The sequence below is a fragment of the Dermacentor albipictus genome, chromosome 2 (genome assembly GCF_038994185.2).
Source record: "Dermacentor albipictus isolate Rhodes 1998 colony chromosome 2, USDA_Dalb.pri_finalv2, whole genome shotgun sequence".
Classification (NCBI taxonomy): domain Eukaryota; kingdom Metazoa; phylum Arthropoda; class Arachnida; order Ixodida; family Ixodidae; genus Dermacentor; species Dermacentor albipictus.
The window spans coordinates 118,983,058-119,011,012 of record NC_091822.1 but is presented as its reverse complement, the minus strand read 5'-3'; the positions used below and the strand labels follow the sequence as shown (position 1 = coordinate 119,011,012).

The 27,955-nt window shown below is 44.3% G+C and overlaps 1 protein-coding gene across 1 annotated transcript in view; it reads right to left on the bottom strand.

Annotated features, from left to right (window-relative positions):
* LOC135918894 (myb-binding protein 1A-like protein) overlaps positions 1-27,955 on the bottom strand; it is a 68,468-nt gene that overhangs the window by 4,845 nt on the left and 35,668 nt on the right. The window contains exons 18-29 of the mRNA XM_065452578.2: positions 24,899-24,974; positions 23,602-23,744; positions 22,776-22,915; positions 15,465-15,636; positions 14,104-14,176; positions 13,762-13,811; positions 13,168-13,200; positions 11,522-11,595; positions 10,414-10,462; positions 9,952-10,068; positions 9,254-9,319; positions 6,896-7,003 (exon numbers count right to left, since the gene is read on the bottom strand). Of these exons, the coding sequence (XP_065308650.1) occupies positions 6,896-7,003; positions 9,254-9,319; positions 9,952-10,068; positions 10,414-10,462; positions 11,522-11,595; positions 13,168-13,200; positions 13,762-13,811; positions 14,104-14,176; positions 15,465-15,636; positions 22,776-22,915; positions 23,602-23,744; positions 24,899-24,974 (1,101 nt within the window). The remainder of the gene's footprint in view (positions 1-6,895; positions 7,004-9,253; positions 9,320-9,951; positions 10,069-10,413; positions 10,463-11,521; positions 11,596-13,167; positions 13,201-13,761; positions 13,812-14,103; positions 14,177-15,464; positions 15,637-22,775; positions 22,916-23,601; positions 23,745-24,898; positions 24,975-27,955) is intronic.

Here is a 27,955-nt window from a genome sequence, read left to right as displayed (position 1 = left end):
GCCTCAGTAAACATCGAGTTCCAAGGTCATGAAATAGAGAGTGACGTACTGGTGATAACGGGGGTGACGTATGACTTTCTGCTATCCAGACCAGACATAAAGAAACTAAAAATCAACATATATTGGGACGATGCAGTTTTAGTGGAAGGACTATCAAGGGAAGAGACACAGCAAGATAGAAAAGATAACCTGCGAATTGTCAAGTGCGCGGAAGATATTGCAATGACCTACCCTGAACTGGTATGCGTAGGAAGCTATCCACAGGAGATGAAGTCGCACAAGGTGTCTTTCGAACTAACTGACAAGACCGTCATCCGAAAATCACCTTATAACATGTCACGAGAACGTAAGATATGGTTGAAGAAAGAATTGCAGGAGATGCTAGACGCCGATATAATCCGGCCTTCGGTGTCACCCTTCGCTTCTCCCATAACTATTGCGCCGAAGGAAGATGGAACTTTCCGACTGTGCACAGATTACAGGGTTCTCAATCGCCAGACAGACCTTATACCATTTCCCATGCCGAAGATGGACACGATTATAGATGAGACAGGTGGTTGCCGGATTTTTTCACGCATTGACTTGTGCAAAGGTTTCTGGCAGATCCCGCTAACCGAAGAAACAAAAATGTACACTGCTTTTATCACGCCCTTTGATCTGTACAAGTATAACCGGCTTCCTTTCGGCTGGAAAAACTCGCCAGCATGGTTCCAGAAGATTATGAACGAAGTCCTGAAGCCTTTTCTGGGTGTCTTTTGTAACGTGTACATAGACGATATTATCGTCTTCTCCAAAACAGAGGCTGAACATCAGGAACACCTTTCTCAGGTATTAAATGCCTTGAGCTTGGCACAACTCAAGGTTAATTTTAAGAAAAGTGCATTCTTTCAAAGAAAAGTTGTGTTTCTTGGAAGAGTATTTGATGGGACTACCAAAAGCACGAAACAAGAGTCCGTCGAGAGAATATCCCAACTGGTTAAACCGTATGACGTCCACTCATTGCGTGTGTTTTTGGGATTAGCAGGACATTTCAGACCTTTCATAAAAGACTTTGCTATAAAAACAAGATGCCTCACGCGCCTAACGCAGAAAGAAGTTCCATTTGAGTGGGATGAGGAATGTGAGAGAGTCTACCGTGATCTGGTGCACAGAATCTCTGCTGACCCTATTCTACGCATACCAGATTTCACTTTACCGTTTGAACTGAATACCGACGCCTCACATTATGGAACAGGTGCAGTCTTGTACCAGAAATGTCCAGAAGCATCCGGCCGAGAAAAGCGACATGTAGTAGGCTACTACAGCTACACCCTCAAGCCACCTGAAATCAACTACACCACTACTGAAAAGGAAGCTCTTGCTGTCCTTAAAGCAATTCAGTACTTCCGTACGTACCTAGAAGGTGCGAAGTTTACTTTGTTCACGGATCACCAGGCACTCACTCATCTCTTGAATATGACCCAACCTAAGGGACGTATCGCCAGATGGGTGAACTACTTGCAGCAGTTTGATTTCACCATCTCCCACAGACCTGGACCCCTTTTGACTGATGCAGATGCATTGTCTCGACTGATGATACAGGCCAATAAAGAACAATCGGAAGAAATCAATGAAGTAAAATTGTGGGAAGGCACTGAACAATTAATTTTTATGGCAGGTCGCTATCAAGTCCCGCCAACGCTGGTTCCCAAGGTGCTTTATTTGTACCACGATAGCCCAGAATCTGGAGGACACGACGGATTTTGGCGCACCTACAACAAGCTAGTCAAGAGATTTACGTGGCCTCACATGAAAGAAGACGTCAATCAATACGTTCGTTCATGCCACATTTGTCAAGTCAACAAAGTGAAATACAAGCAGCCTACAGACGCCATGATAATACCTTGCCACTCGAACGTGCCTTTTGAAGTTATACACCTGGATTTTGCCGAGCTAAATAAGAAACGAGAAGGAGTCCGAAAAACGCAAGCTTTTCTTCTGGCCATAGATGAGTGCACCAGGATGGTCGCGGCACGGGCAGGACAAGAAGATGCGAATAGTGTCATCGCCCTCCTCCAACGGGATATGTTTAGGACAACCAGGAAGATCGTATGTGACAACGGACCAGCGTTCAAGAGTGAAAAATTAGCACGATGGGCTCGAGACCACAATATATCAATCAAATTCTGTGCACCATACCATCCCGCGGCGAATGGGCTTGCAGAGCGTGCTATACGAGATGTGAAGCAATACATCAGGATGTACGATAGTTTCCCTGGTGGATGGAAATGCTCTTTAGAAGCAGCTGTAAGACATCACAATCGCTCCTACACCAGTGGCTTGGGATGCAGCCCGCAGTTCGCTTCTTCAGGAGAGACCCCTATTCTTCAAGCGGACCTTGAACTGGGGCTGTTAGAAAATCTCAAGATCGTCGAGGAAAGGAAACAAAAATCACAGGAGGAGAGGTACCGTAAACGAATGAAAAAAAATTTTGACAAGAGACATTGCTCAGCTATCCCAGACATTCAAGTCACCGACCTCATCCTAGTTAGGAAAGGAGTAAGAGAATCCAGTGCCAAATTTTATGGTCCTTACTCTGTGACAAAGACAGCCACTCAGAAAGGAATATTGAAGACTGTGTGGTACATTGGTGAACGGGGCTCAGTTGAATGTGCTTCGATTGGAAACGTTTTCAAGTATTACCCCAGGAGGGGTTAGCAAAAGAAACCTGGAAGGGTGAAGCGGTATGAGCCTTCGAATAGAAGATGAAGAAGCGCGGGAACCGGGGGGACAGAGGAAGAGAAGAGAGAAGTGAGAAATAAATGTAGACGAGATGGACGCCAGTTCCACAGCAATGTTTTAAGTCTACTGTGTCCTTTAAGTAGGAACGCTACATCACATACGAACTTGTACAAGTGAAGCTAGATTTGACTTCATGTGTATAACTATTTGTGGTGCTTTTAATTTTAATGTCACTTTGAAGGTGCCTGCAGGTTTTGCACCAGGGGCAACAACATGCTTTTATTACGGGGGAATGCTGTTGGCTGACTCTCGCGTGCCCTAACATGCCTTTAAAGTTCCTGTTTCGGTGATAGGGTAACCCTAGGTACATCCAGGAACGCTTTTCTCAGACGCTCGTTACTTGATAATATTGAGTGGTATTTTCGTAGGATGTTGTTTATGTTTGGGAGTGCATTAAAATATTTCGTTATAAAGGCCAGCGGTCTGCAAGATTCTAGTGTGGGCTGTTTCTTCGCCAATTCCGACTGTCTCTCCAATCTTGACGCGGCATCATAAGCTCTATCGACAGCAACTTGGGGACAATTCCTTTCTGCTAGCGTTGTTTTAAGATCATTTAGGTGGTGGATATAATCGTGCTCTTCGCTGCAGATTTTTCTTATTCATTTCGCTTGTCCGACAAAAATTCCTTGCTTGCAATGTCGCAGGTGATGAGTCTAAATATTGCTGGCTATCCGTAGGCTTCCGGTAAAGTGTCATTCTCAGTTTTCCGTTTTCTATGTAGACCGTCGTGTCCAGGAAGTTGATCTGACCAGGAGAGTGGTGAGCAGTAAATTTAATACTCAGGTGAAAGCAATTGAAATGGCTAATTAAGTCAATTAAGGCGCTTGTGCCGTGTTCCCATATTATAAATATGTCGTCAACGTAACAAAGATGGGTGTGGGGTTTTAAAGGGTAGGATTTCAACAGGTCTGCTTCAAGCTGTCCCATGAAAATGTTTGCATACGTGGGAGTGAATGGCATACCCATGCTAGTGCCGAAAGATTGCAGGTAGTGAATAGAATCGAATTCGAAATAGTTGAGCATGAGAACTAACCTAAGGAGCGATAAGTAAATTTCAGGAGCATGGGCGTGGGGATTGATTGCGAGGGATCTAGAAACGGCTTCAATTCCTTCACTCATGGGAATGTTGGTGTAAAAGGCAGAAACATCCAAAGTGACTAGAATAGCGCGGTCGGAAAGGATTTGGTTGGCGTTGATGCCATCGATAATTCGAAGGAAGTGCGGCATGTCTTGTGGGGATGCGCGACCCTCGCGCCTCCCCTGATGTTTCTCCCGCATAGCGCGTCTCCTGTAGTGCGGCTTCGCCGCACATGCGGCGGTCGGAATGGTACAGGCGCAGTCCGAGAGATGGCGCGAGTGTGGCGCGGCTAACGCCGCGAGGTTACTTGGGCGCCGAAAGGAAGGCGCTTGCTCTCTTTGGGTTCGGGAAGCGAGCATCACGGACGTGCCGCGCGTGCAGCGCCCCTCTTTCCCGGCGGGTCGGCGCGCCGGGGGGGACGTCTCCCGCGAGCGCGCGGCGACCCAGGCTTCTGCGAGACCGCCTCGCGTGGCCGCCTTCGAACGCGCCACGATTCGCGTGACTATACACGCGAACGACCAGGCGTTGGGATCCAGCATGGAGCGAACATATTCGCTCGCGAGGACGCGGTGAGTCGGACTTCTAGATTTGTCGCGCGCCCATCGGCATGTTTTGTGGATAGCAATTCGGCTAGCAGGCATTGATGTATGAAAGGTGCAATAAATGCCCTTGTGATTGTTTGCACTACTGTGTTGTCGTTCCTTTGTCCCAAGAGTACGGTGTGAGAATCTCATATCAGACCCCACAGTCTTGAACGAAAGATGGGAGGGTGGTGGGGATGTTTGGCAGGTGGTGATTTAAGAATTAAGATAGTGACTCAGTACGTGTGTTGTTATCAGACACGATAGACCGACCTGGGATTTCTGCTGTAAATATTTCTCTGACCAGAACTTGATGTATTTTAGGAAGAAGACAAAAGCGCCCTGCTTTTTTGTTCTTGGGCATCATGAAGCAATATTCAGATTGCGTGATTAGTTCCCTGAACAAAAGCTCTGTTATTGTGTTTAGTATCACAATATTGCTGTAATCTGAAGTTGGGTTAGAGTCGAGTTTTCTGTAATGGGTGTGGTTGCTCACTTGTTTAGAGGCCTCATGTACTTTCCTATAGGCCAGATTACGATACTGCAGCCTTTGTCTGCTGGTTTTATTACAATATCATTCCTTTTCGCAAGTTCTTTAAGGATTTGGTGTTGAGCGGGGGTCAAATTTTTGCGTTTCCAGAATAGGTTGGCTTGATTTTATGTTATTTATCTGCAAGGGATATCACTTGACATCCTTCAGCATTTATGCATTTTCCAAGCGCTGACTCTACCGTGAGGCAGAAGGAAATGAGCTCGCTCAAATAGTATTGTTATGAAACATTCCTCTGCGGACAAGAATAATTAAGTATTCCACCATACATTTCAAATAGTACAACCCTTCTACTCTACTTGGGAAAGATTACCAGCAGGCAAAAAAGGCAAACCTTAGCCTGAAGCTGTATCAACAAGGGGACTTGACAAGGGGCGTGTCACCCTAAACTATGCTACACCAGCTTCTACAGTGAATATTCACCACCTGTTGTGGCTATGCTCAGAAATGAGGAATACTCGGGAAAGGATACTAAGAGCTGCCAAGCCAAGCTACAAGTACATCAGACAGACAGTTATAGGCATGGGCTCATGGACGGTAAGCCATTACTGCCCACGCTGTTATTTAAAGGGACACTAAAGGCAAATATTATGTAAGGCTAACATAATAGATTAATGCTCGAGAACGTCTAAGGCATCAATATTGTCACGAACAAAGGTTTAGTAATCGAGAAATTGAGGTAAATGCAGGACACAATTTACGACTCGCCTGGGACATTCAAGTACTAGCTCAATGACCTAGGTACTCCCCATTGTTAATTCTGTACCTAGTACTATATTTCTCGTAATAAACAAGATCATTGCTTTGTATTATAAGACAAAAGAAAATGATACTTGTCTAGTTCTATTCAATGTTTAGATAGAACAAATAATTGACGTTAACCTTGATGACGACGCGGGCGGACGAAAGGTTTCGTTTCCGCTTGACTTTACACTGCCTGTGCTCTTGCGTTTCAGCAGTTACCTATGTTATCGCATATCTGCGCTAGCTCTACTAGCGCACAAAAGTTACACAAACTGAAAGTCCATGCCACTTGACCGAAAGTAGCTGCAGCAGCAAATCCAATGCTCTGTCTTGGCTCGGTTTCTCCATGGCCATGTGTTTGCATTTTGCGCTGTCTGTTGGGCGCCATTTTACTCACCAACGGCAGTGAAGGGCAGTGATGGTGTATGCAGTGTCACCGCTTTCTTGCTTGGGGCTGAGCGATTTGAATTGATTTATATGCGATTTTCTCTTACAGTAAGACTTTTCTTGCCACAAAACAATTACTGTGAGGTTTATGGAATGGCATTTTGACAGTCCCCGTCGACTTAGTATTTGCCCTTAGTGTCCCTTTAATTCAACATCTATGCCAAAGGGCAAGCTTCAGGAGAGAAAAAAATGTTCCCTTGTTGAAATGTTGGCTCTAGGCTGAAGCTTCCCCTGTTTGCCCATTGGTGATGAATTTGTCTCCACCTTCCAGCAGCACCTTTTCGTCGGTTGCATCTTGGGTACAATGGGCAGGTGAAAAGTGGTTTTCCAGGTGAATGTGGCTTGGGGCCATTTTACCATGTCTGCCACTTGTTCCCACTATCATCTAAGTCACCATAGTTGGCCAAATGGAGAAATGCTGGTCCACAAGATGGTTCAGTAAGTTCAACTTTGAGCTGTTCCACGTTAGGTGTGGTAGGTGAGAAGGCAGCAAGGAGTATTGTGGTATGCCAGATTCAAGGATCCATCCCAAAGTGGGCAGGAGTGGACACTGTATTCCGCCAAGACATAAGTACCCTAATAACTTACTTGCACACAATGTGAAGTGTCTACTATCCTTTTAGAACAATAATTATTTATCATGCCACTGAGACGAGCAGAGACTACGAAAGTGCACACAAGAAGGATTCTTTGAAGACAAGATGGTTGTCTCACCTCCATGCCGATGTTGGCACACTGCTTGGCAACCAACAGCAACAGGTCACACACTTCGACCAGCAGGTGTTGTTTGGGGTCGCTCTTCTCTGCCATTTCGGTCATGAGCTGCACTCGACCAGGTCATCGAAGCATAACATGAAAGACCAATTAAGAGGCTTGAATCTTATCATTAAGAGCGCTATGCAAAGGACACAACCATGCAATAGAAGAACGGAATTTTGGGAAAGTAAAACTACAATTGTATATTTTTCTCAGAAGGTAATGAAAGGAAAGGCATGAAATATCTGATGCTGAAATTAGGTAATACGGGCTGCAGCTATTTCTGTGTTTAAAAATGCAAAACCGACGGCAGAAGTTGTGCTTCTGCCATAGAACAAGATTAAAGAAGAAAGGCAGGGAGTTTAACCAAAACAAAAAATCCAGCTTGCGACTCCACAAGAGGAAGGTTGGGGAGAGGTAGAAAGATAAGGAAATAGAAAGACGCAGAGCTCATACGTGCAACCACAGCCATTCACACTACAAGGTAACAGTTAACATTACCAGTTGGTGCTAAAACGAGAAGAAAGGGGGTTAACCGAGGGGCTCGATATTTATTAATCATATCATGACAAGCCTACAAACAAAGACACCAAGGAAAACATAGGGGAAGTTACTTGTACTTACTAATTGAATTAAAGAAATGATAAATGAATGCAAATGAAAGTAGATGAAAAAACAACTTGCCGCAAGTGGGAAATGATCCCACGTCGTTGCATTACGCGTGCGATGCTTCTCACGCGTAATGCGACGACGTGGGATCGTTGCCCACCTGCAGCAAGTTGTTTTTTCATCTACTTTCATTTCCATTCATTTATCATTTCTTTAATTCAATTAGTAAGTTAACTTCCCCTATGTTTTCCTTGGTCTTTGTTTGTTGGCTCCTCATGATGCAGTCAGTGCTAAAGTAACACAGGTTTGTTGTCCCTGCACCTTAGATTGCCATGCATGATAAGCAGCCACTGGCAGAAACATCACTATTGCTATTTTCAGCGTAGCCTGGAGGTGGTGCACTGGACACATGCTCCCTGCCCCACGAAATTTCTGTGTCAGTATGTGGCTTGCCCAGCTCCCCCTAACCCTCCACCTCACCGTACCAGGTAAAGTGAGTGCGCCCCCCCCCTCTCCCCCCGAAAAAATAATTGTCACTCCACCACTCATTGCCACCGTTAGAAATGACATTTTTGCTAGAAGCCAAGCTTGCATCCATTCCAAGCTTATTGTACTGGTTAGAACGGTTGTACTGGTTATTGTACAGTTGGTTAGAATCCATGATAAAATGTGTAAGTGCGGCTGAGTGAGGATGTCGAAAGAAACAGACACACAGAGATGGTACTATTGCTTTTTTTTTTGTACTGCTTTTGCTTACATCATAAGCATCATCGTCAACCTATTTTACGTCCAATGCAGGATGAAGGCCTCTCCCTGCAATCTCCAATTGCACAACTATGTTAAGTGCCTGAAAGGCATTATGGTGATACATTAATTCAAATGCCTTAAAAATGAGTTATACGTTTAAACCTTTCCTTTCCTCATATGAGCATATGAATGAAGTTTTAGCTAATATTGGAATGGCTACTATCATGGTTTAACAAAACACCGTATGAGCCCTGTCGCTCTCTCCCTGCTCAATGTTAAGGTTTCATGAACCAACTAAAATCTCAAGCATACCAAGCAGGCACCATATACACTCAAAGGAAAAGAAGTGCAATTTGCACTAGAATAAATGTATTAAAGATTTCTTCAAACAGAGAATACGGATGATTAAGTGGTTCCCATGCACATATTTTATGACTCAGTGCACCTATTAGACAAGTAATCATGAAATACTAATGAACACTTTGACAAAGGCAGTGAAACCATCTCTCTTATTATGAGATGAAGTTATTAAAAGAGTTCATAACCGCCTACAGATTTGTAAAAAGCCGATGCAGCTAATTTCTGTAGATATGAATACTGGAATGCCAGAAAAGTATTTACTAGAATGTAGAAGAGCGGAACTGTCATGCCTCTAGCAGACATCCAAAAGTGATGTGTCTATTTCCTCTTTGCCGATGGGTGAGCATGAAGTGAGGAAGATAGAGGCTTTACAAAAAACGCTGGCAGATGCCCGTGTGGCGGTGAGGTGGTAAGTCACATTGTTCATGCATGCTTGCTCGGGGCATGACAGTTGTGCCTTTTAGACACGGACTATTCCCAAAACAATAGATATTTCTACAGTGGCACTGAAGACTGTCATATTAAGTCAGAAATTTCCTACATGTAATTACTGGCCTGGCCTCTGTTGCCACAAATGCTATTCTATCAAGCACAACTTACCTTTATTGAGAGTTCACTCAGCGCTTCCAGTGCTGGAGTCAACTTCTCTTTAGAGCTGGCATCCACCTTGAGAAACAAGAGTGAGAACATTCTTATGAATATACAGCACTGATGACCAGCTGAAGCAGCTGCCATATTTGTACGAACATAACACAAGCCCCTTCCCACCCTCTCCTTGCTTGCCAACACACACTCTTTTTCTTTTCTAACAGAATTGCTATCAGTGCAAGAAGGCACACATATTTGTAAGCGACGCCATGCTCCGAGCTTAATGCTAAATTTTTTTGCCGAGTTCAGCCGTCATTTGACTAAGATTTGCAAAAATGTGAGCCTCTCGATGGCAGGATGTACTGGACTGACCGAAAGAAGGATTGGGGGCAATGGCATAAAGCTTGAACCATATACTGCAAGAAACCTTGTATAAGGACCTTAGATCCAATCCACTGTACTGAAAAGCAGTCACACGGCCTCAGTGAATGAAGGCAGCTGCCTCAGCAGGTGCATCTTGCACGTCAATGTAGCAGATATGGCTGCAATACACATTGCTAGCTCACATAATAATCAATGTGTGTATAATTACTGATAACTAATAACAATAATTTTTCTCCCACATCGAACCCCTCCCCTCTTGTTATTTGCGTGCACAGTAGTATTTTGCTGTTCAAACACAATATCTTCAGGGTCATATTTCAGGTTACCTGCACAATTCGTAGAGCTGCAACAAGGAGTCCAAGAATGTGCAGCCTCTTGTAGTTGCGTTCAGCACAGTCCGTTGCACGTGGCACGAGGTGCTCAATAAAGTCATGACAGTGCTCCTAAGGAAACAAACATGGCAACATTCAGCACTGGTCTCAAGTCCTATAGTCCTTTACTCAGAGCAGTAATTCACCACTTATTGAAGAAAAGAACAATACAGAAATTTAGTTGCACTTCCATTAATTACCACAATAATCGGTGAGCTAAAATAATATTGACACAGAACAACGAACACAGGAAAACAACAAAAAGAAGAAGCTGCTTCAATTGAAAGTAATTGACACAAACAATTCTGCATCACACCAATTTTACCGAAAACTAAAAGTGCCATTGTTCTTTATTATCTGGGCTGCATCTTTATATATTTGCCAGTGCCAACAAGTAGAAATGTAAATGGTACTTACAGGAAATGCCTCCATAAGCTTCACAAAAAGCTGTGGGCTGATGTGAGAGCTGCAAAAGAACAAACAATGCATTACATCTTGAGTCAATGCAGCCAACAGAAACAGGTGTTTTGTTTGCTGGCATGAAGAAAGAGCCTAACAACATTTAAAGAACTGCAGTTGCATCATAAGCAACACTGTTTTAAGGTGCATGGTTCATCCTGTCCCATTTATTAGCGAAATATCAAAGTGGAATCTGTATCTATGGTGCAACCATAAAGTCATTGCAGTACATTCAAACCCTAATGTATCGAAGGTGGGTGCAGATACTCTGCCATATGCTGAATAAGTTCAATGTAAAAGCAACCAAGGCAATTGTGGATGTACAATGATATAGAGCATTCATACATAGTATTGAGCTTCGAGTACTGCAAAAGAACTCTGGAGGCCAGCCGCATCTGAATTGGCTGCAAGATCCTATGTAAAAAATGGTTATGTCAGCTGGCAAATGCAACATGTCCTAAACTGAAAAGAGTCATATATATTCCATTGGCCAATAGATAACATAGCGAACCCAAAAGCGAACTTCTCCACACAGCTCACCTGACCTACCCAAGATAACGCACCTCATGCTTACAACCACAGTTAAGGTGTAAACATGCGGACTGGTGACATCATTCATCAGAATGAGTGTGCCAGCTTTAACGAGTGTCTCCCTCATACCTCTGTCATTATTACGTCCCTTTTCATTCCCCACGCTGCTGACCAATGTCCAGGTGCCAGCAGTGTGCTAGGTAGTTACAGTGCAGTCAGCAGCCCTTCTTCTCTGTCAACCAATCACTCTCTCTCTCTATCTCCCTCCCTCGCTCGCCCAACTAATGTCAACTGCGCGAACTACGTAAATTGTAACGGGGCAGCTGAGAACTCAGCGAAGCAGCACCGCTGCGATCAGTAGAGATGCACATTTGCAAAACCTTATAATAAGTTACGCACTATACTTGGAGCACTTAAATGTGTCACTTAATGATCAGAAGGACCTATCCTAACGACTCAGTACGTCAGTAGAAAATCTTCAAAATCGTTTAAGGGTCCCTTTAAGAGAACTCATATTATGCAACAAACAGCTTACTTTTCGTCCAAGTAGGAGTCGAGCGTCTTCATGTATAGTGGCATGTACCAATGCTTGTCGACCTTCTTGACAGCCTAGAAAGTAAATTAAGTATTCTGTCATAGCTGTTCAATAAGTGATTTCTTCAAAACTGTTATGTAGCAAATTCATTGTAACAAAGAGGCATCACAAGACATGAAAATTACTTTCTTTCAATAAAGCTCAATTCCATGCATGGCTAATATGTTGTACCTGTGGGAATCTACAAAGTCATTTAATTGCCAAAAAATTGCCTGCAGATGCCAGTAAGCATAACCAAGCATAAGTGCTTGCTATCCAGTGTGCAAACACCCAGACAGGGCAAAAAGCACGTTGTTAGCTCTAAGCTCCAGACAGCCACAGCATAAGAAAGAAAGGACTGCTTCCAACATGCAACAGACATTGTTTTGCATATTTCATTTTCTTTCATTTACTGATACTTGAGGGCTCACTGGACATGACGTTAGGAGAGCGTACAAGCATGTAATACTATACGAGCATTTCAGACACAAACTTGAAGTCCCATAATTACAAGAGTGCTAATTTTGGCTATTTGGTTGAACATCGACATACTGAAAAAACAGCACAGACAACAGGACTACAAGAGGATGACGATACGGGCACTGACTATCAACTAGTGGTTTTATTCGTATGTCCAATAATAATAAAGAAAATGCAACTTCACTATAGTCAGTGGCAAGTCAGGAATGCAGGAGAGGCTTCTCCTCCTAAAAAAAATGTGATGTGCCTGGCTATTTAGTCTTCTTCACTTGCAAGAAATAGGTCCCTTACAAACTTAATTGGCAGGAAGGCAAGGATCCCTAGCTGTTCGGCAAAAATTAGCATGCCGTGGTCACGTTGGTCGTGCACCACACACACACGATCAGCCAAGATCTCCAAGTGTGGGGAGTGAAGAAGACAGCCCAGTGCACAAACGTTTCATTCGAAGAGAGAATTAGGAGCAGAATTTCACTGGCCTTGTACAAAAAGTGTCTTTTTGCCAACATCCTCCACTCCCTTCTCTTTTTATGTGTAGGTGCGCGTCACTGCCAAGTTGTCGAAGTATGCCAGGAAAGGCTGAATGAAGTGACCGATCCCTTCACAGACCTGTCACTCGTGCCTGATGCACAAAAGTCTCCCCTAGCAGGGCAAGGATAAGAAAGAAGAAGGGGACAGCAGACAAAGTGATTCGGCAAGCGGACATGTCCCCTTTGAGGAAAAAACTTGCCGTTGTGGTTCTTGAGCGATCAGTGACAGTAACTACGTTTGTGCCTTTACAGGAGTAGCCACGTAGTTCTCGTGTGCTCACATAAGTCAAGGTTCCTCCACAATCACCTTTTTCAGTGAACCTATTAGTCCTGGTCATCAACCAAATGCACCGACTTCAAGAGGGCCAACTATGCTTTCTGCAGTGCCACCAAAAGCTCACACTCTAACTTGGTTCAGAGAATCATTCCTGAAATTATGATCTTTGCAGTAACCATGCTCAACCAACAACTTTCAAACTGTTGCATATTTTTATCTGTAGCGCACTGACATTCAATCTATAGGTTCCATAGTAAAGTTCTACGATGTGTTGCAAACCATTCCTAATTCATCAAAGTTGAAAGAAATGTGTTTGTACATACCAATTCACTGCAAATTTTTTTGTGGCAGCGAACCTGTTAGGAAAGAAAAAGCTTGCAGAATCAGTGCACATAAAACATCATGCACACTATGTTCGCTGCGTTATGATGTGATGCATGTTATTACACAATTACTTATTGGTTGTAATAGAGCATCCACAAAGTAAGTACCGAATTATTTTTAAATCAGGTACCAACATTTGAAAGAAAGACACAATCTTAATGTCGCCAGACAAAGTGATGCGTGGACTATTCTATTCCAACTAACTAACCATTCTTAGGAATTTTTCGTAGCACAGCTAAGTCTTGTATTGTGGTTTCATGCTAATCTGCGTCCAGTGACTGAAACCAGGATGTCCCTTCTGCCAGAAGCACAGCATGTTGTGAAACTAAACTTTCCATGAAAAGAATTATAATTGGCCTTTAAAGATGATAGCTGATAACAAAACATCTTTTTTTGTGTCTAATGTTCTCTGCCTCAAAAAAAAAATGTATTGTAACTTACACCATGGGTGCCCCTAGTACATCATTGTCAATTTTGTCATTACGCAATGAAGAGGTGCATGTCTCTCTAGCTGACTGATCTCTCACACTTACCAGGAATGCACACAAGGCGCTCAATGCGTTCTTCATCCCGACGTGTGACACTATAAAAAGGACAAAGAAAGGGTGATTAAATGGGAAAGCAAAGAGACATTCAGCATACATAACATGTGGTATATGCCAAAGCAGAGACAAGTGAATGAAAGACAAGTGACAATGAAAGACAAGTGACCTGCCCACCTCACATTTGGAGCAAAGTCGGCGCACCAAATGGCCAATGGCTTCCACTGTCTATAGCATAATTCACTAACAAACAATAGCACAAAAGTTGACTTGGCATTTTTGTCAAGAGGGCCTTTACGAGGCATGCAAATGATGAACAGCTGTGCTGCTTACCCAGAGTCACTTGCTCCATCACGGTGGACGTGAGAGACTCGACATCACTGCGGACATCCAAAATGCTGCCAAACTGCACACACACACAACAAAGGAGCCAAATGAGAACCTATGCCGATTCTTACTTCACATGGTTGTTGAGGTCTGCTTTTAATTACCGAAATACATCTTACAGAAACATTCAACTATGTTTTACTATCTGTAAACATCTGCATATGTACACAAAGCACATTTTTGTCCTTTGCTTTACAGTGCCTTAAATAAAAAGCTTGTGTACACACTTGGGCCCGTCTATATTCAAGTTGGCCTTGAAGGATTTGAAATATGAAGTCTATTTCCAATATTATTTGCACGTCTCTGTAGCAATGTTTCTCACTGGGAAAAGCGAACAATTCGAATGATATTTAAGACACTCTCTACATCATAAGCCATTAGTGGGTCATGGCAAGCATTTTTACAAGGTGGGAGGAAGCATACAAGTGACCTGTCATGCGCTGCAACAGCTATATGGCATATGCATAAAAGTAACAGAAGCTATATAAAATTTTGCTCAATATGGTCACAGCCATCAGCACAATAAACATATAGACAAGCCATGAGCCACTGGAGGATCACCATCATACCCAAAGTGTACCCACTTGCACCTTTTGTTTGGTCATGCTATACAGCAGTCGAGGTTTTAAGAAAGGTCTCCTTCAATAAATATGCCAATCGCAATTGCATCAACAAACTGAGCTCATTCATGGCCTACAATATTGTGCACACCCACCCAAGCGCTAAATTAAATGTACTAATTTATTTACGAATACTCAATCGGAGACCATAACAGGAAGGACATCTTCAGGAAGCAGTAGATGCCGGCAATACGCTAAATAAAATTAAACTGTCAGGTTTAAAGCCCTAAAGGGTTATGAGGGATGCCATATTGGATGGCTCCGCATTGATCTTTACCATCTGGGGTTCTTTAATGTGCACCCAAAGTACGGCACATGGGCAGGTTTGAATTTTGCCCCCCACTAGAAAGTGGCCGCCCGCAACCAGAAACCTGAACTATAAACATGTGTCAAGCAGCACAAGAACACAGCTACTGAGCTACCACGGTGAGTAAACACTAATTGTTAAAGTATTCTGCTGCTGTCATGACCGCACTAAAGAAAATGCAATGAGCGTCTTAGGCGTGTTCACACCAGGCACCGTTTATATAAAGTCAAGCATAGGCTTAAAGTATATATATATATATATATATATATATATATATATATATATATATACACACACACACACGCGCGCACACACACACACACACAGGCACACGCTCAAGAATGAGGACAGGGTGAAGAAATGATGAGCCTCTGTTTCACCTTTCGCGTGCCACTAATTATGTGCAAAGTGTCAGAGATGACGTTGAGGGTCTCATGGCTGCCTCTCAGTGCACTCGAGGACGATGCCTTCACCAGGGTTCCTGCTATCCTCACAAGGTGATGCAGGAGGGCTACACCACTCTTGATGTAGCCATTCAGGAGGTTCAGGCACCTGCACACACCATCATAACTGCACAGACAGCTCCACTGAAAGGTCAAAGCACAGTTGCTATGACAGCTGCTCACAGAGAAACACAGTCATTCTGCTAATTCGCTGGCTGCATTAGCACAGATGCTTGCTCTACGGCACATCATGGCATTAACTTAGTGCAATGCACAAAGTGAACAAACAACAGGTGACGAACACAAAAGCATTTGCCCTTGTTCATCCTCCTGTCCCTTGTTCAATTAGTGTGCTACACTGAGTCAATGAAGCACCATTTAGCCCACACTTGTAAGTTGCCCCACAGTGCGCTTACAGGTAGGATACAAACTGCTGTGTAAGTCAAAATGCAAGCATTCGCTTCATGAAAAAGGTTGTAGTTGTAACTGCATATGTTACAACAACTTGCGGAAGCAAGTTCATGTCAAATGATTATCCATGCACCTTTGTGCTTCCAGTATGTAGTGCACTATGTCTTCGTCGCGAGAGCCAGTTATGCCCTGCTGCTGCTGGTCGCAGAAACATGTCAAACCACTCGTTTTGTGGTAAAGAGGTTCAGATCTATGAAGTGTTTGATGTAATAAATACATCATATTTCGATATATAGAAGCATATTTGACTCATATCCATATCTTTTTTTCATAGCTGACGCGCTATTTTTTGGTCATATATGCAAGCAGTGAGGGAAGTCTAACCCCTGTATTCGTAAATGCATCTTAATGTGAAGCCCACGCTCGACTTGATTTAAATGACGCCTGTCATGACCGCACTAAAGAATATGCAATGAGCGTCTTAGGCGTGTTCGCACCAGGCACCGTTTATATAAAGTCAAGCATAGGCTTAAAGTTGAAGAGCATTTCTGAATACGGGGGTTAGTATTACCTGGAATGTATGAAACGAAGTATAGGTGATGCAAAACTGGGAGGGCCACTACGAGATCTCGGCACCGAAGACGACCGGTTGTTTGAGACAGGGTTCCAAGTAATGTTTGTGAGACAGCGATCGTCGAAGCAGCAGCGATGCTGAGTGATGATTATGAGCGTGTGAGTTTTCCATCATTATTCTCTTTATCCTAGAAAGAATTTGATTTTCTAGATAGTAGCTGGTGCTGGCAGAATTGGCCACTGCAAATTTGCTCCTGCTTCATGGGATTGGTTTCAATTCCATCTAGTCTTTCTGTTCTCACTGTACCTTGTAGGGGTTGAGGACGGACTTCGGGATGGAAACCCAAAACTTGGGAGGGATTTATTCTACATTATGTACAGGGAGGTGAGCGACAAGTATCAGACGTACAGTCATTACGGGCCGGCAGCAACTCGGACGCTGCGGCCCGCGGTAAGAAGTTCGAGAGAGGTGAATCAGGGAATCAGGGCATATCCCAGAATGCTCAGGTCCCTCTGGAAGGCTTCTTATAAACCCTTCGAGCACTGCAAGTCACGTCATGTTTGACCAATGGGAGAGTCCGCTGCGATGACGCCACTTTCAGCCAATGGTAGGCGCCCGTGTCGCGGTGTCACACCTGGCGGCTCTCTGCGGTCTTGCCTCGCAGACTGGCAATGCACTTCTAACGAGGAGAAGGGGAGGGCTGCTCATGCTCCATTGTCGGAGGCCCACCTGCTAATCCCGGCGGCGCGCGAACTTGTTGGCACGTGAACTTGTTGCCTTAAACTTGTTTGCTCGGCCGCTCCTCTGGAATGCGCGTTCCTGCTTCTGCATTCCTCAATTAGCTGTGCTGCAATCCGATGTGGTCTGGGGAACTCGAAGTAATCGCAGGAAACAGCTCCATATCTAACAGCTCGTCCTCGCCCCGGTAGTTCTGAATGGCCGGTGAACTCAATTCGCTGGCCATGAGGAACGCTGAAAGAAGCTGCAGGGTACTGGGGTCGAGCCTCGTTTGACAACCCTCGGGATCCTGGGCCCTGGAGAACATAGTCAAACAAACCAAACAACACAGCGCTGCACCACGCGTAAGCGCAGGCTCTTCACCCCTGACTCGCCAGGCTATTACTGAGTCAAAATCAACCCTGATCTTTTAGTTCCCCAATTTTGACAAAACAGTTCCAACCACCCTTCCAAACAGCTATCCATTTCTCCTCGAGTGCCGACAAGACCAGAGTACTATTGTTGTTGCAAAACAAAATGTCGTTGACGATGCAAACAACAAATGAAAACAGTCGAACATAACTTAAGTGGCCTAACTACACGAACAGCATGTTTCCAATCTATCGCAGTGGCGTACTTATCGCACGTATTGGTGCCACTGAACAATCTGGTCAACCTCACAAGTACGTAATCACAAGCGCACTAGCCTTGTGGTCACTAAACAGAACGCGTACTTGCGTTGTAGGCAAACTTTGCATTCACGCTTACTCACGTTTCTTCCCTGAAAGTCCTACAGGACACGTGACATAAACGAAGAATTAAACTCGCGGGACTTACACACTCCGCAGAACTCTTAAAATGATGCGTCCTCTACTAACTCTTTCCACGCACGTTCACTAAAGAAGTCAGAATACGGCTGCCCTCAACACACACTAGCAACCCAGTCATAAATCTGCTTCCTTCCGTCCACACAGGACACGCGCTAATGGAACTAAGAACGCCTCTCAGTGCAAATCATGCACTCACTGAAAATCTACGCGCTTAACCTTAAAATTCAAAAACACTTAAAAAGAAAGAAGGTTAAATAAAACACACGCGCGTTACGATAGGCCTCTCAACAATAACCTTGACCCTCAGGTTACTCACACACACAAAAAAAAGCCTATCTACTTATTAATGAGCATCTCGCGAGACAACATGTTTACTTAAAACACATCTTTCAAATCTCGAGCTTCTCAAACGAAAACACAAACAAAGCTCATACCTTTACATTTTGAAAGAAAACCTAGTCTCAAATCGCGAAATTTTCCGACGCTCAAAAATAAAAACAACACACTTCATTTCTACGGAAGGGCTCTTGGCCTCCCGTTTCAAACGTTTTTGACTGACTCATACTTTGAGTCTAACTCGAGGTGGGCGTGGTCTGAAAGCTACTCTGGCTGCCAGGGAACAACAAAAGGGCTGACTAACTATCAGCTCCCCCAAGACGTTACGGTCTCCTGCCAATTTGCGTCCTCGCGCCCCGCTTTCAACACAAACTCGATTGACCGCGTCGCTACTCCCCACCTGGTCTCGTCCTGCCACCTTGCGTTTCTTCGAACTGCACGCTGAGCTGTGAAAAGAACTACGGAACGACGAGGAGCTTAACTGCCTCGTGCCCTCTGTCCGCGTCCGTGCAGAACATTCTTCGCGGTCCCCCTTTGACCTGTGGCTCGAACGTTTAGGATGCGTCAACATCGTCCGTGACGACCGCACCTTCTTCCTCGCGCCCTGCCCATTTGGGTTTCTCGCTATCTTTGGCGGCGCCTCATTAGTTACCGACTTTCGGTTTTTACTGCGCTTCTTTTTACGGCGCTTTCTCTTTGCACTCGCCTTCATGTCGCCTTCTCGTGCCTCGTGCTGGCCGGTACACATTTCGTCGGCCCGGATCGGTCTCTTACCCGCACAGTCTGAGTGATTCTCACTTAAATCAACACTCGCTCTGCCTCGACTGGCGGACAGCTCAACCGACTCTGGCACAATGCAGCAGGCTTTACTCGAGTAAGACAACTCGCACTCTTGCGAACTGCCCTCTACTACATTGCCCAGCTCACGCTGTGCATCGGCACACAGCCCGTCGGTATCGATCGCTGTCTCACGCGCACAGTCCGAATGATTATTAACTGAATCATCCCTATCTAGGCCATCTAGACTGGCGGAGAGCCGCACCGATCCCTGAACAATGCAGTTGTTCTCTCGTGAGCTACGGAGCTCGCCACCCCGAGAACTATTCTCAACTGCATCGTCCAGCTCGCACTTCATTTCTGCACGCACATCTGGCTCTACATGGGTGCTCGCTTCTGTCTGGTCAACAGTACCCTTTTCCTCGCTAGCAACCTCGCTAACCTTACCAGCGACACACACACGCGGTAACTGTGCCAATTTGTTCGCAGCTGGCCTAGCTGTCTCCACAGTCATCTGTTGGCACAGCACCTCGTCGCTCTCACTCTGGCCTTTAACGGCCTCTATTGCCACTAAGGCATCGTTAGCAGCTAGCCTTTTCCCTTTACTTATGAATCTGCAGCTAATCTCACAGGCACTACTCTTCTCGTCGGCTTCTGGCGAAAATCCGCTCGATGCTGCCTCATTCTTTCGCTCTGTACTACGTACAGAATTCTCAGACAGCCGTTGTCTCTGTGCCAATAACTGATCACAATACTGTATCTCTTTGATCAGTGCTGCCTTCTCTCTCTCATACTTTTGCTCACGCTCATGCTTACGTTCCTGATACTCGCGTTCGCGTTCATTCTCACGTCCGTGATGCTCACACCTAAGAGTAAGTTCTTGAAGCTCATGCTTCCGTTCATTCTCGCGTTCTTCACGCTGACGCTCACTCCTAAGCTCACGACGCTCTCGCAAACGTACACGACGCTCTCGCTCCCGTGGCTCCTGTATCACTTCCCAAGCAAGCTCAATGCTTTTGCCATCATTGCCACTATCGTTAATCGCCTTTATGATGGCTGGCGTTCGTCCGCCTCAACTCCCAAATCGTCGCACACCAACAACAAGTCTAACCTCGTCAACCTTCTAAGATCCATGGCAGCTGCCCCAACAGGTGGTTAAAACTGTTTTCCTTAATTAATTTGTGCAAACACACAATGCAACAAATTCCCGATTCCCAGAACTATCAAAATTGAACACACAACCTTTGAGTCTGGCGAATCATAAGGAAAAAAACCACGCGCTCACTTACGGTTGCAGCACCCTGCCATCCGGTTCATTCGTCCGCTGTTTCCGGTTCCTCCGGACTCCCTGGGTCGAAGGCTCGCTCCTTCTTCGCTACTCCCAGTTTCTTCGGACCTCTTTCGACGAAGGCTCTCTCTTCTTCGCTCTTCCCGGTTCCTTAGTATCTCTCTCGATGAAGGTTGATCCGTAGCGCTGCCACCAGCTGATGCATTCGGAGGCGATCCTACCGCTGCCAACCAGATGTAGGGGTTGGGGGACGGACGTCGGGATGGAAAACCCAAACTTGGGAGGATTTATTCTACATTATGTACAGGGAGGTGAGCGACAAGTATCAGACGTACAGTCATTACGGGCCGGCAGCAATTCGGGCACTGCGGCCCGCGGTAAGAAGTTCGAGAGAGGTGAATCAGGGAATCAGGGCATATCCCAGAATGCTCAGGTCCCTCTGGAAGGCTTCTTATAAACCCTTCGAGCACTGCAAGTCACGTCATGTTTGACCAATGGGAGAGTCCGCTGCGATGACGCCACTTTCAGCCAATGGTAGGCGCCCGTGTCGCGGTGTCACACCTGGCGGCTCTCTGCGGTCTTGCCTCGCAGACTGGCAATGCACTTCTAACGAGGAGAAGGGGAGGGCTGCTCATGCTCCATTGTCGGAGGCCCACCTGCTAATCCCGGCGGCGCGCGAACTTGTTGGCACGTGAACTTGTTGCCTTAAACTTGTTTGCTCGGCCGCTCCTCTGGAATGCGCGTTCCTGCTTCTGCATTCCTCAATTAGCTGTGCTGCAATCCGATGTGGTCTGGGGAACTCGAGGTAATCGCAGGAAACAGCTCCATATCTAACAACCTGTGTGTACAAATTCGCAGTGTTTGGCATTAAAAATCATTAATAATCCAAATGATGTATTATGACCTGGCCTGAATCAACTTTCTGCTCATAAGCACAGAAATCACAGCTGCTTTGTAAACCAAACCCCTGAATTCCACCATGCCCTCCGCAGCTTTTGTGACTGTTAGCTTTTTTGGCAGTTACATTTGATTAAATTGTAGATTTCATCTCGCCCAATTCACCTTGCAAATTGCTTGCAGGGGCCTCAAAATTGGAAGTACTCATGCCATTGTAGCAGAAGGTTTATTTGCAACCTGTGTGCTTGCAAGGTTATATTTCATCTGGCACTGTGCTTGTGTTCCGCATGCACCACCACAGCCTTAAGCAGCACCGGTACATTGTTTCTAGTTAAGTCTGACCACCACCAATGCGCATTTAAGTACACGGACAAACCTGCAAGTTTTCTGTTACGGTAGAACTCTGATTATACATTACCCATCCATGTGTGTTCTTGGGTAGTATATGCATGCAGACCCCACATATTAATGACATTGGCATGTCATTGTGTTTTTGCATAACACAGTGTAAATTTAATGCGAAATCACAAAAATGTGCAATGTACCTTCTCACGTAAGCAAGAAAATGTTAATGAAATCTCAAGTATATGCCCTGCACCATGTACTTAAGAGACATTCAGGCTGCCACAATTAAATCTTACACAAATAGGAAAGGTGCAGTCATGTCTGAGGTGAGGAATACATTCAAAACTGCTATCGGGAATCAGGAATTTTTTTGAACTTTCAGTAAACTTCAAGGTAAATCGTTTTTAGGTAGAGACGCTGGCTGGTGTCTGTTTAATATTTAACCCTAGTAAGCCCAATCTATTATTTTTTGTATGCCAAGTTTTGTACCTCCATAATACTTACTTAAGCAAAGAAAACTTCATGCACGCAGCTTTTCTGACATGCTAGAGTGAAAGTTACCTTCAGTTGTGGGTAGCTCAGCAAACCAATTAACAATTAGTTAGCCAAGATACCAACTAATTTATAAGTGAAATAAAATTTAATAGCTCTTTTTAGTGTGTACAATTGTACTCTCCATGGCCAGAAATAGAAGTGATAAAGTTGTTCTAGTTTTTCTTCAAGTGGAATAGTGTTTGGGTTTAATCCCATGCTTGCTTCACACATTTCCCAGCTACTGAGAGAAAGAGAGAGAGCACAAACATGCACGTGCACATACACATGCACACACACACACATAAAAGCCCCAAGAAAAACATATTAGGGTCTGCTGTATATATCCCTGCAAGTGTACGAGTCGGGAAGCACTGAATGCCTAGCAGCAAACAGCCTGACCCGATGCACCTCTACATTCTCTCCAACTGAAAAATGCTCGAGGTGCACTCCTCCGATGACCGCCGAATTTGCAAGCCAGTGCTTTTAATGAGTGCCACCATTCAGCGCAAAGGAACACCGGGTGAAGAATGTCTGCCTACCTGGTCTGAAAATGAATCCCGACTGTCCGTTCCTTGCTCTTCTCTTTGTTGGCAGGCCGTAGTCTACCTCGGAATGCTTCCGCAATGGCCCCGTCCAGCTCAAACATCTGCTCATCCGTTGGCACAACCTCCTCAGCACTCTGAAAGAAGTGCAATAAAATTCATATGAGGTGCTACTCCTTAACGTCACTCATTAAAGAAACAAAAATTTAAAACACTAAAGAAAGAAGTTTTGCAGAGCAACACAAATTTCAAATGCACGCCCAGAATACCAACAGTTCCTATATATTCAATGCACGACAAAATGGGTTCGTGCTTGAAATCCTACAGCACAGTGATAATTGTAAGCGATAAGACATATCTGTCCCTGAACCTTGACACCGAGACAGCAGTGCGCTGCAGTGAGGCCTACAGGCACAATGGTTTAAACTTGAGCAATACAGTAAAAGCTCGTTCATTCGAATTCTACGGGGATGCTACGAAAATTCGAATTACACAAAATTTGAACTAATGAAAGTCGGAGAAAAAAAAATAGATTGGTTAAGGCGCATAAACAGTCTGACGTAGCGTGCGCGCCTGTGCGCTCACGCTACGTGTTGCTAACGTGCTCCCGTGCACTAGCATTCGTCCCATCCACTATGGAACGAAATCCAAATGATCAGTGGTGGAGCGGATTTCAGTGTGAATTAGCAGGATGCATTACACATTGCTTTCAATACAGTGTTGGACAGACCGCAGCGACTTGTTCGAATCATCCAAATTTCGAATTAACGAGTTGTGAATTGACAAGCTTTTACTGTAAAGAAATAAAGCATAAGGAACATACCGAATCTTCCTCATCAGCAGCTGCATTTCCCAATGCTGCCCTTAGCCTTGACCTCAGTTCCTCATCTGAGTTACAATTCTCTTCATCCTCCAAATCACTGTCTTCATCACTTTCTTCACTCTCAAACTCACCATCTTCAGCACCTGAAAAAAGAAAAGTGATCCTGAGCATATGTCACCCTGTAACGTTGCTTGCAGGTTGCAATAAAAAAATTTTTGAAACAGTTAACGCAAAACATCCTTTTAAACTTCCCCTTTGAGCACCATTCTCTGCAACGAGCAACGTCAGTTTTTAATACACTGACAAACATATGTTCTTGATGCTTACAACACCTGGTACTAGGTTGATTCTGGAAACAACAGCTTCAAAATTAAACACCTACATGGTGAATAAGTTTCCTAAACAAAGATCCTGTACTTCGTAACACAGCATACGTGCAATGCTGCCAACTCAAGCTATTTATTACATTAAAATGAACAAGCAGATCATAGCAAGGGATTTACATTAAGTTGTCCAATGTGACAAAGCTATATTTGACAACAGTTGTTCCTATTACACACAAATTTACCCTGTTCAAGAATTGCATCCTTTTTCAAATTGCACTCTTTGCATCTGCAACCAGTGGGCTAAACTGGAAGAGTACTAGCCCTAGGACAGATCAGAGCACTCCTCCAGGACAAAAATAGCAGATCCCACGCACTATGGAAATCGGTACCACCAAAGCTTTCATTAGCCAATGAGGCAAAACGACAAGTCACAATAAGAAACATGCAGCGATTCTTGGTGACAGACACATTCTGTAACCTGCCCATAACAGTCATGGCATACTTCGCGGAGAAAATGTCAGTTTTATTCAGAGGCTATATGCTCGAGTGATCATTTCCAGTGATACTATGTACAATCTTCATGAGATTTTGCATGTCTTTGAATATTATACATTGAAGTATACAGCTGAAAGCATTCCTGGCACTGTTCAAAGATAACCAGTTTGGTACAGTGCCAGAGTCACTGCCAGCTGGAACTGCATGGCACGTTTATCACCAGCCATCCGTGATGCACGGAGGGCAACAGCATCAGGTGGTGTTGCAGGGAGCCAAGCTTTGTGCCATATGACTGAACTCTCCACTCTCATTGGTGGAAGCACACAAAGCATCACGACAAAATCTGTTCTTGTGGCTAGAGGTACGACAGCTTCTACTCGCTGAGACACTTCACAATGAGAACGACGATGAGTTGTCAAATGATGGAGCAGTTCGCAAAGAATGCTCTGCTTAAAATAAATAATGTAGCCACCAACCACCATCATCCATTTCATCATCAGCATCACTGTCTTCTTCTTGCTTCTCATCACCGCTTTTTTTCGGAGAAAAGACCTGCATAGAAACAATGAACGGAAACATGTGCCATAAATTTGTTGCACAACAAAATTTGCATGTACACTGATGATTCCAGCATTTGTCATTTTTAGGGATCGGCGAATATCAAAATTTTCTAATATGAATCGAATACAAAACTCAGCTTCAAATATTGAGTAGAATATCAAATACTGATATGCACATGCATTTATTAGGACGTTTGGTTGTTTTAACATGTTGGAACATTGCAATTGCATTGTGAATAGCAAAAAAATTGGACTAGTAAGCCATTATACTCAAAGATTGTGTATTTCACTCTAGTTAACTTGGAAAATTGAGTGATTCTCACTAGCTGTGTGTTCTCACCAACCTCTGCCTTATTATACAACACCAAATCAAAGGCCCATAAATGCAGAGGCATTTGACCCTGTGCCAGCTGTCACTCATCGCGTTTGCTGTCAAGCAATAAGCTCAGGTTGTGGGAATTGGGGCTACAGAAGTAACCATAACGAGCAAGGAAAGGGCTGCACTCACACCTAACAGAAACAATGTTGCACTGTACTGTTTGTTATGGGTGTTGCTTATAAAATAACTGCCAAGAATATTGTCTTTCCATTTTCCTATGTTTTGTGCCACATGCAAGCAGGTCTTCTGCAGCCAAGCTGCCAAGAATATTGTCTTTCCATTTTCCTATGTTTTGTGCCACATGCAAGCAGGTCTTCTGCAGCCAAGCTTGTGCAGCAAGCTGCTTCTGTTGCTTTCCTTCAGTGCGGGACATCTGACTGACTCACTGTTGTCAAGGTACTGCATTTGCAAGAACATAGCACAACCACCAATATAATGCGAGGTTCACTACATTATATACTACAGGAAGAAGAGGAAAGGCATCTTCCATTGCGGGTAAAAAGAAGTTTTCATTATAAGTCTAAGTAAGCCTGTGAAATGCATTCATACTCGGTTGGAATAGGGCCTTTTGTACACTGCGATGTGTGCAGGCATCGTGGTAATGCCCATCGCGGAACACCCGTTACCTGCGAGATCTGTACTACAAAGGGACATAAAAAAAAATAATAATAATGTGCATCTTGCTAGTGATAGGCAGGCTTTTTTGCACAGCTTCAGCTTGCAGTGGCAGAGCACATTTCACAGGCGAAATTGCGCCAGCAGCACGAAATTGTCACAAAATCAGACGACGTGTATTCTCGCTCGGGCGCGCACTGCGGTTAGCAGATCCACCATTGTCCTTATCTTAAATGCTGTGACAGGCACGCGACACGTTGCACGGAGGCGCGACATGAGAATGCAGTTGCGAGCTGGCATATTTGCACAGTCACGCCGCGTGGATGGGCATCGCTGCAGAGCATCGGCCCAGAAAGAGCCTTCCTATTGCAGTTGGATTCTTTTGCGCCGTCAACCCTACCCACTTTCGTTCCGCTCTAAGTACACTCTCACTGTGCGAAACACTGTACCTCTTGCTACTCAGCGGCTGGCTTTTTTGCATATCTTAGACATTCAGAGGCTGAGTGAGTTTTACAGGCAAAATTTCGCTAGTAGCACGAAACTGTCATCAGATTCAACACAACATCAGACGCCTTATTCTTCGATTAGATATAAACAAACGCTAATAACTGTGTCTTCTTCTGCACAGCCAGCAATATGTTCAATTTGTTCCGAATATTCGTACCCAACCGAATATTCGAAAATTTTTGAATGCCTAGTTTCCAAATTGAATACGAACATTAAAAATACATTATCTAATGGCATTTGAAATTTTCGTATGTTTGCACATCCCTAGTAATTTTCTCATGTGCACACCGGACAACTGGTTACAAATCACGCTTGAAACAACTATACTGATGCTGTTCATGAACTTGTAGAAGGCAGTGGGCCATCAATATTACAAACAATTTTATGGCAGTTTCCATTTCTTTATGTCTGTTAAATACAAACTGTTCAAATGTTCAACTTAGTCTTTCAATTGGAGACCCAATGAAAGGGTGTGCTTCAACTTCTAACCCTCCTCACCCACCACATAATTAACGTGAACTATCCCAATTTTTAGAACAGCCACCATGTTGAAAGCTGAAGTGGCTTGAGCTAATCTACTACAGAAGCTTTTCTCACAATTGCCGATTTTTGCTGAAGCAAAAATCTCTCAAACAAAGCTTCTCACATTGCTTTAAGTGACTTTCACAAGAGAGAGAAAATTTATTTCAAAGAAAGCTAGGAGATCAGCCCAATGCATAAAGCTCCGGCCTGATGCTTGGCATGGGCTGAAGTGGAAATGAGAAAAGGAAAGAAGAATGATAACAGAAGTAAGGCCAAGAGATAATCGATTAATTGAGTTTAAAGGGCCTGTCACCAAGCTTGAGCATCGCAAACAGACAAGCACAGCAAGCACATAGATCACCCGCTGACAATCATGCCTACAAAGTATAAAACCACTACGCAGCATGAAAACTGCTTAAATTTCAAAGGAAAGCCTGTGCGCCTTTCCTCTCAAGACAGCTGACGAAAGTGCACTGTGCCGCAAGAAAAAAATGTGTGTGAGTTGGGGGGGAGGGAGCAGAGAAAAAAAAGGTAAGAGACAGAGCTCATGACGTAATGTGTCGAAGCCCCTCAGGTCCAGCATTGGAGAAGGCAAGGAAGAAATGTTCGTAGATGCTAGTCGAAACGAAGGGACAGGGTGTACACTGGCAGTGAAGCTTGCCTCCAGGCAGCACAGCAACAAAACATTTCAGTTTATCCTACTGTCTCCTCTAACAATGAACCAATATGAAAATTCTTGTGGGAAAATGGCGGCACTTAACAACTGCAAGAGTGTATACTGTATAACTGAAATTTCCAATGGGGTCTGGTTTGCTGCCATTCTCTCACAGCACTTGGACTGTGTGAGACACCGTAATGGAGGACTCTGCATAAATTTTGGCCACCTGGGGTTCCTCAGCATTCACCTATATCTAAATACATGTGCATCTTTGAAATCTGCGCCATCAGCA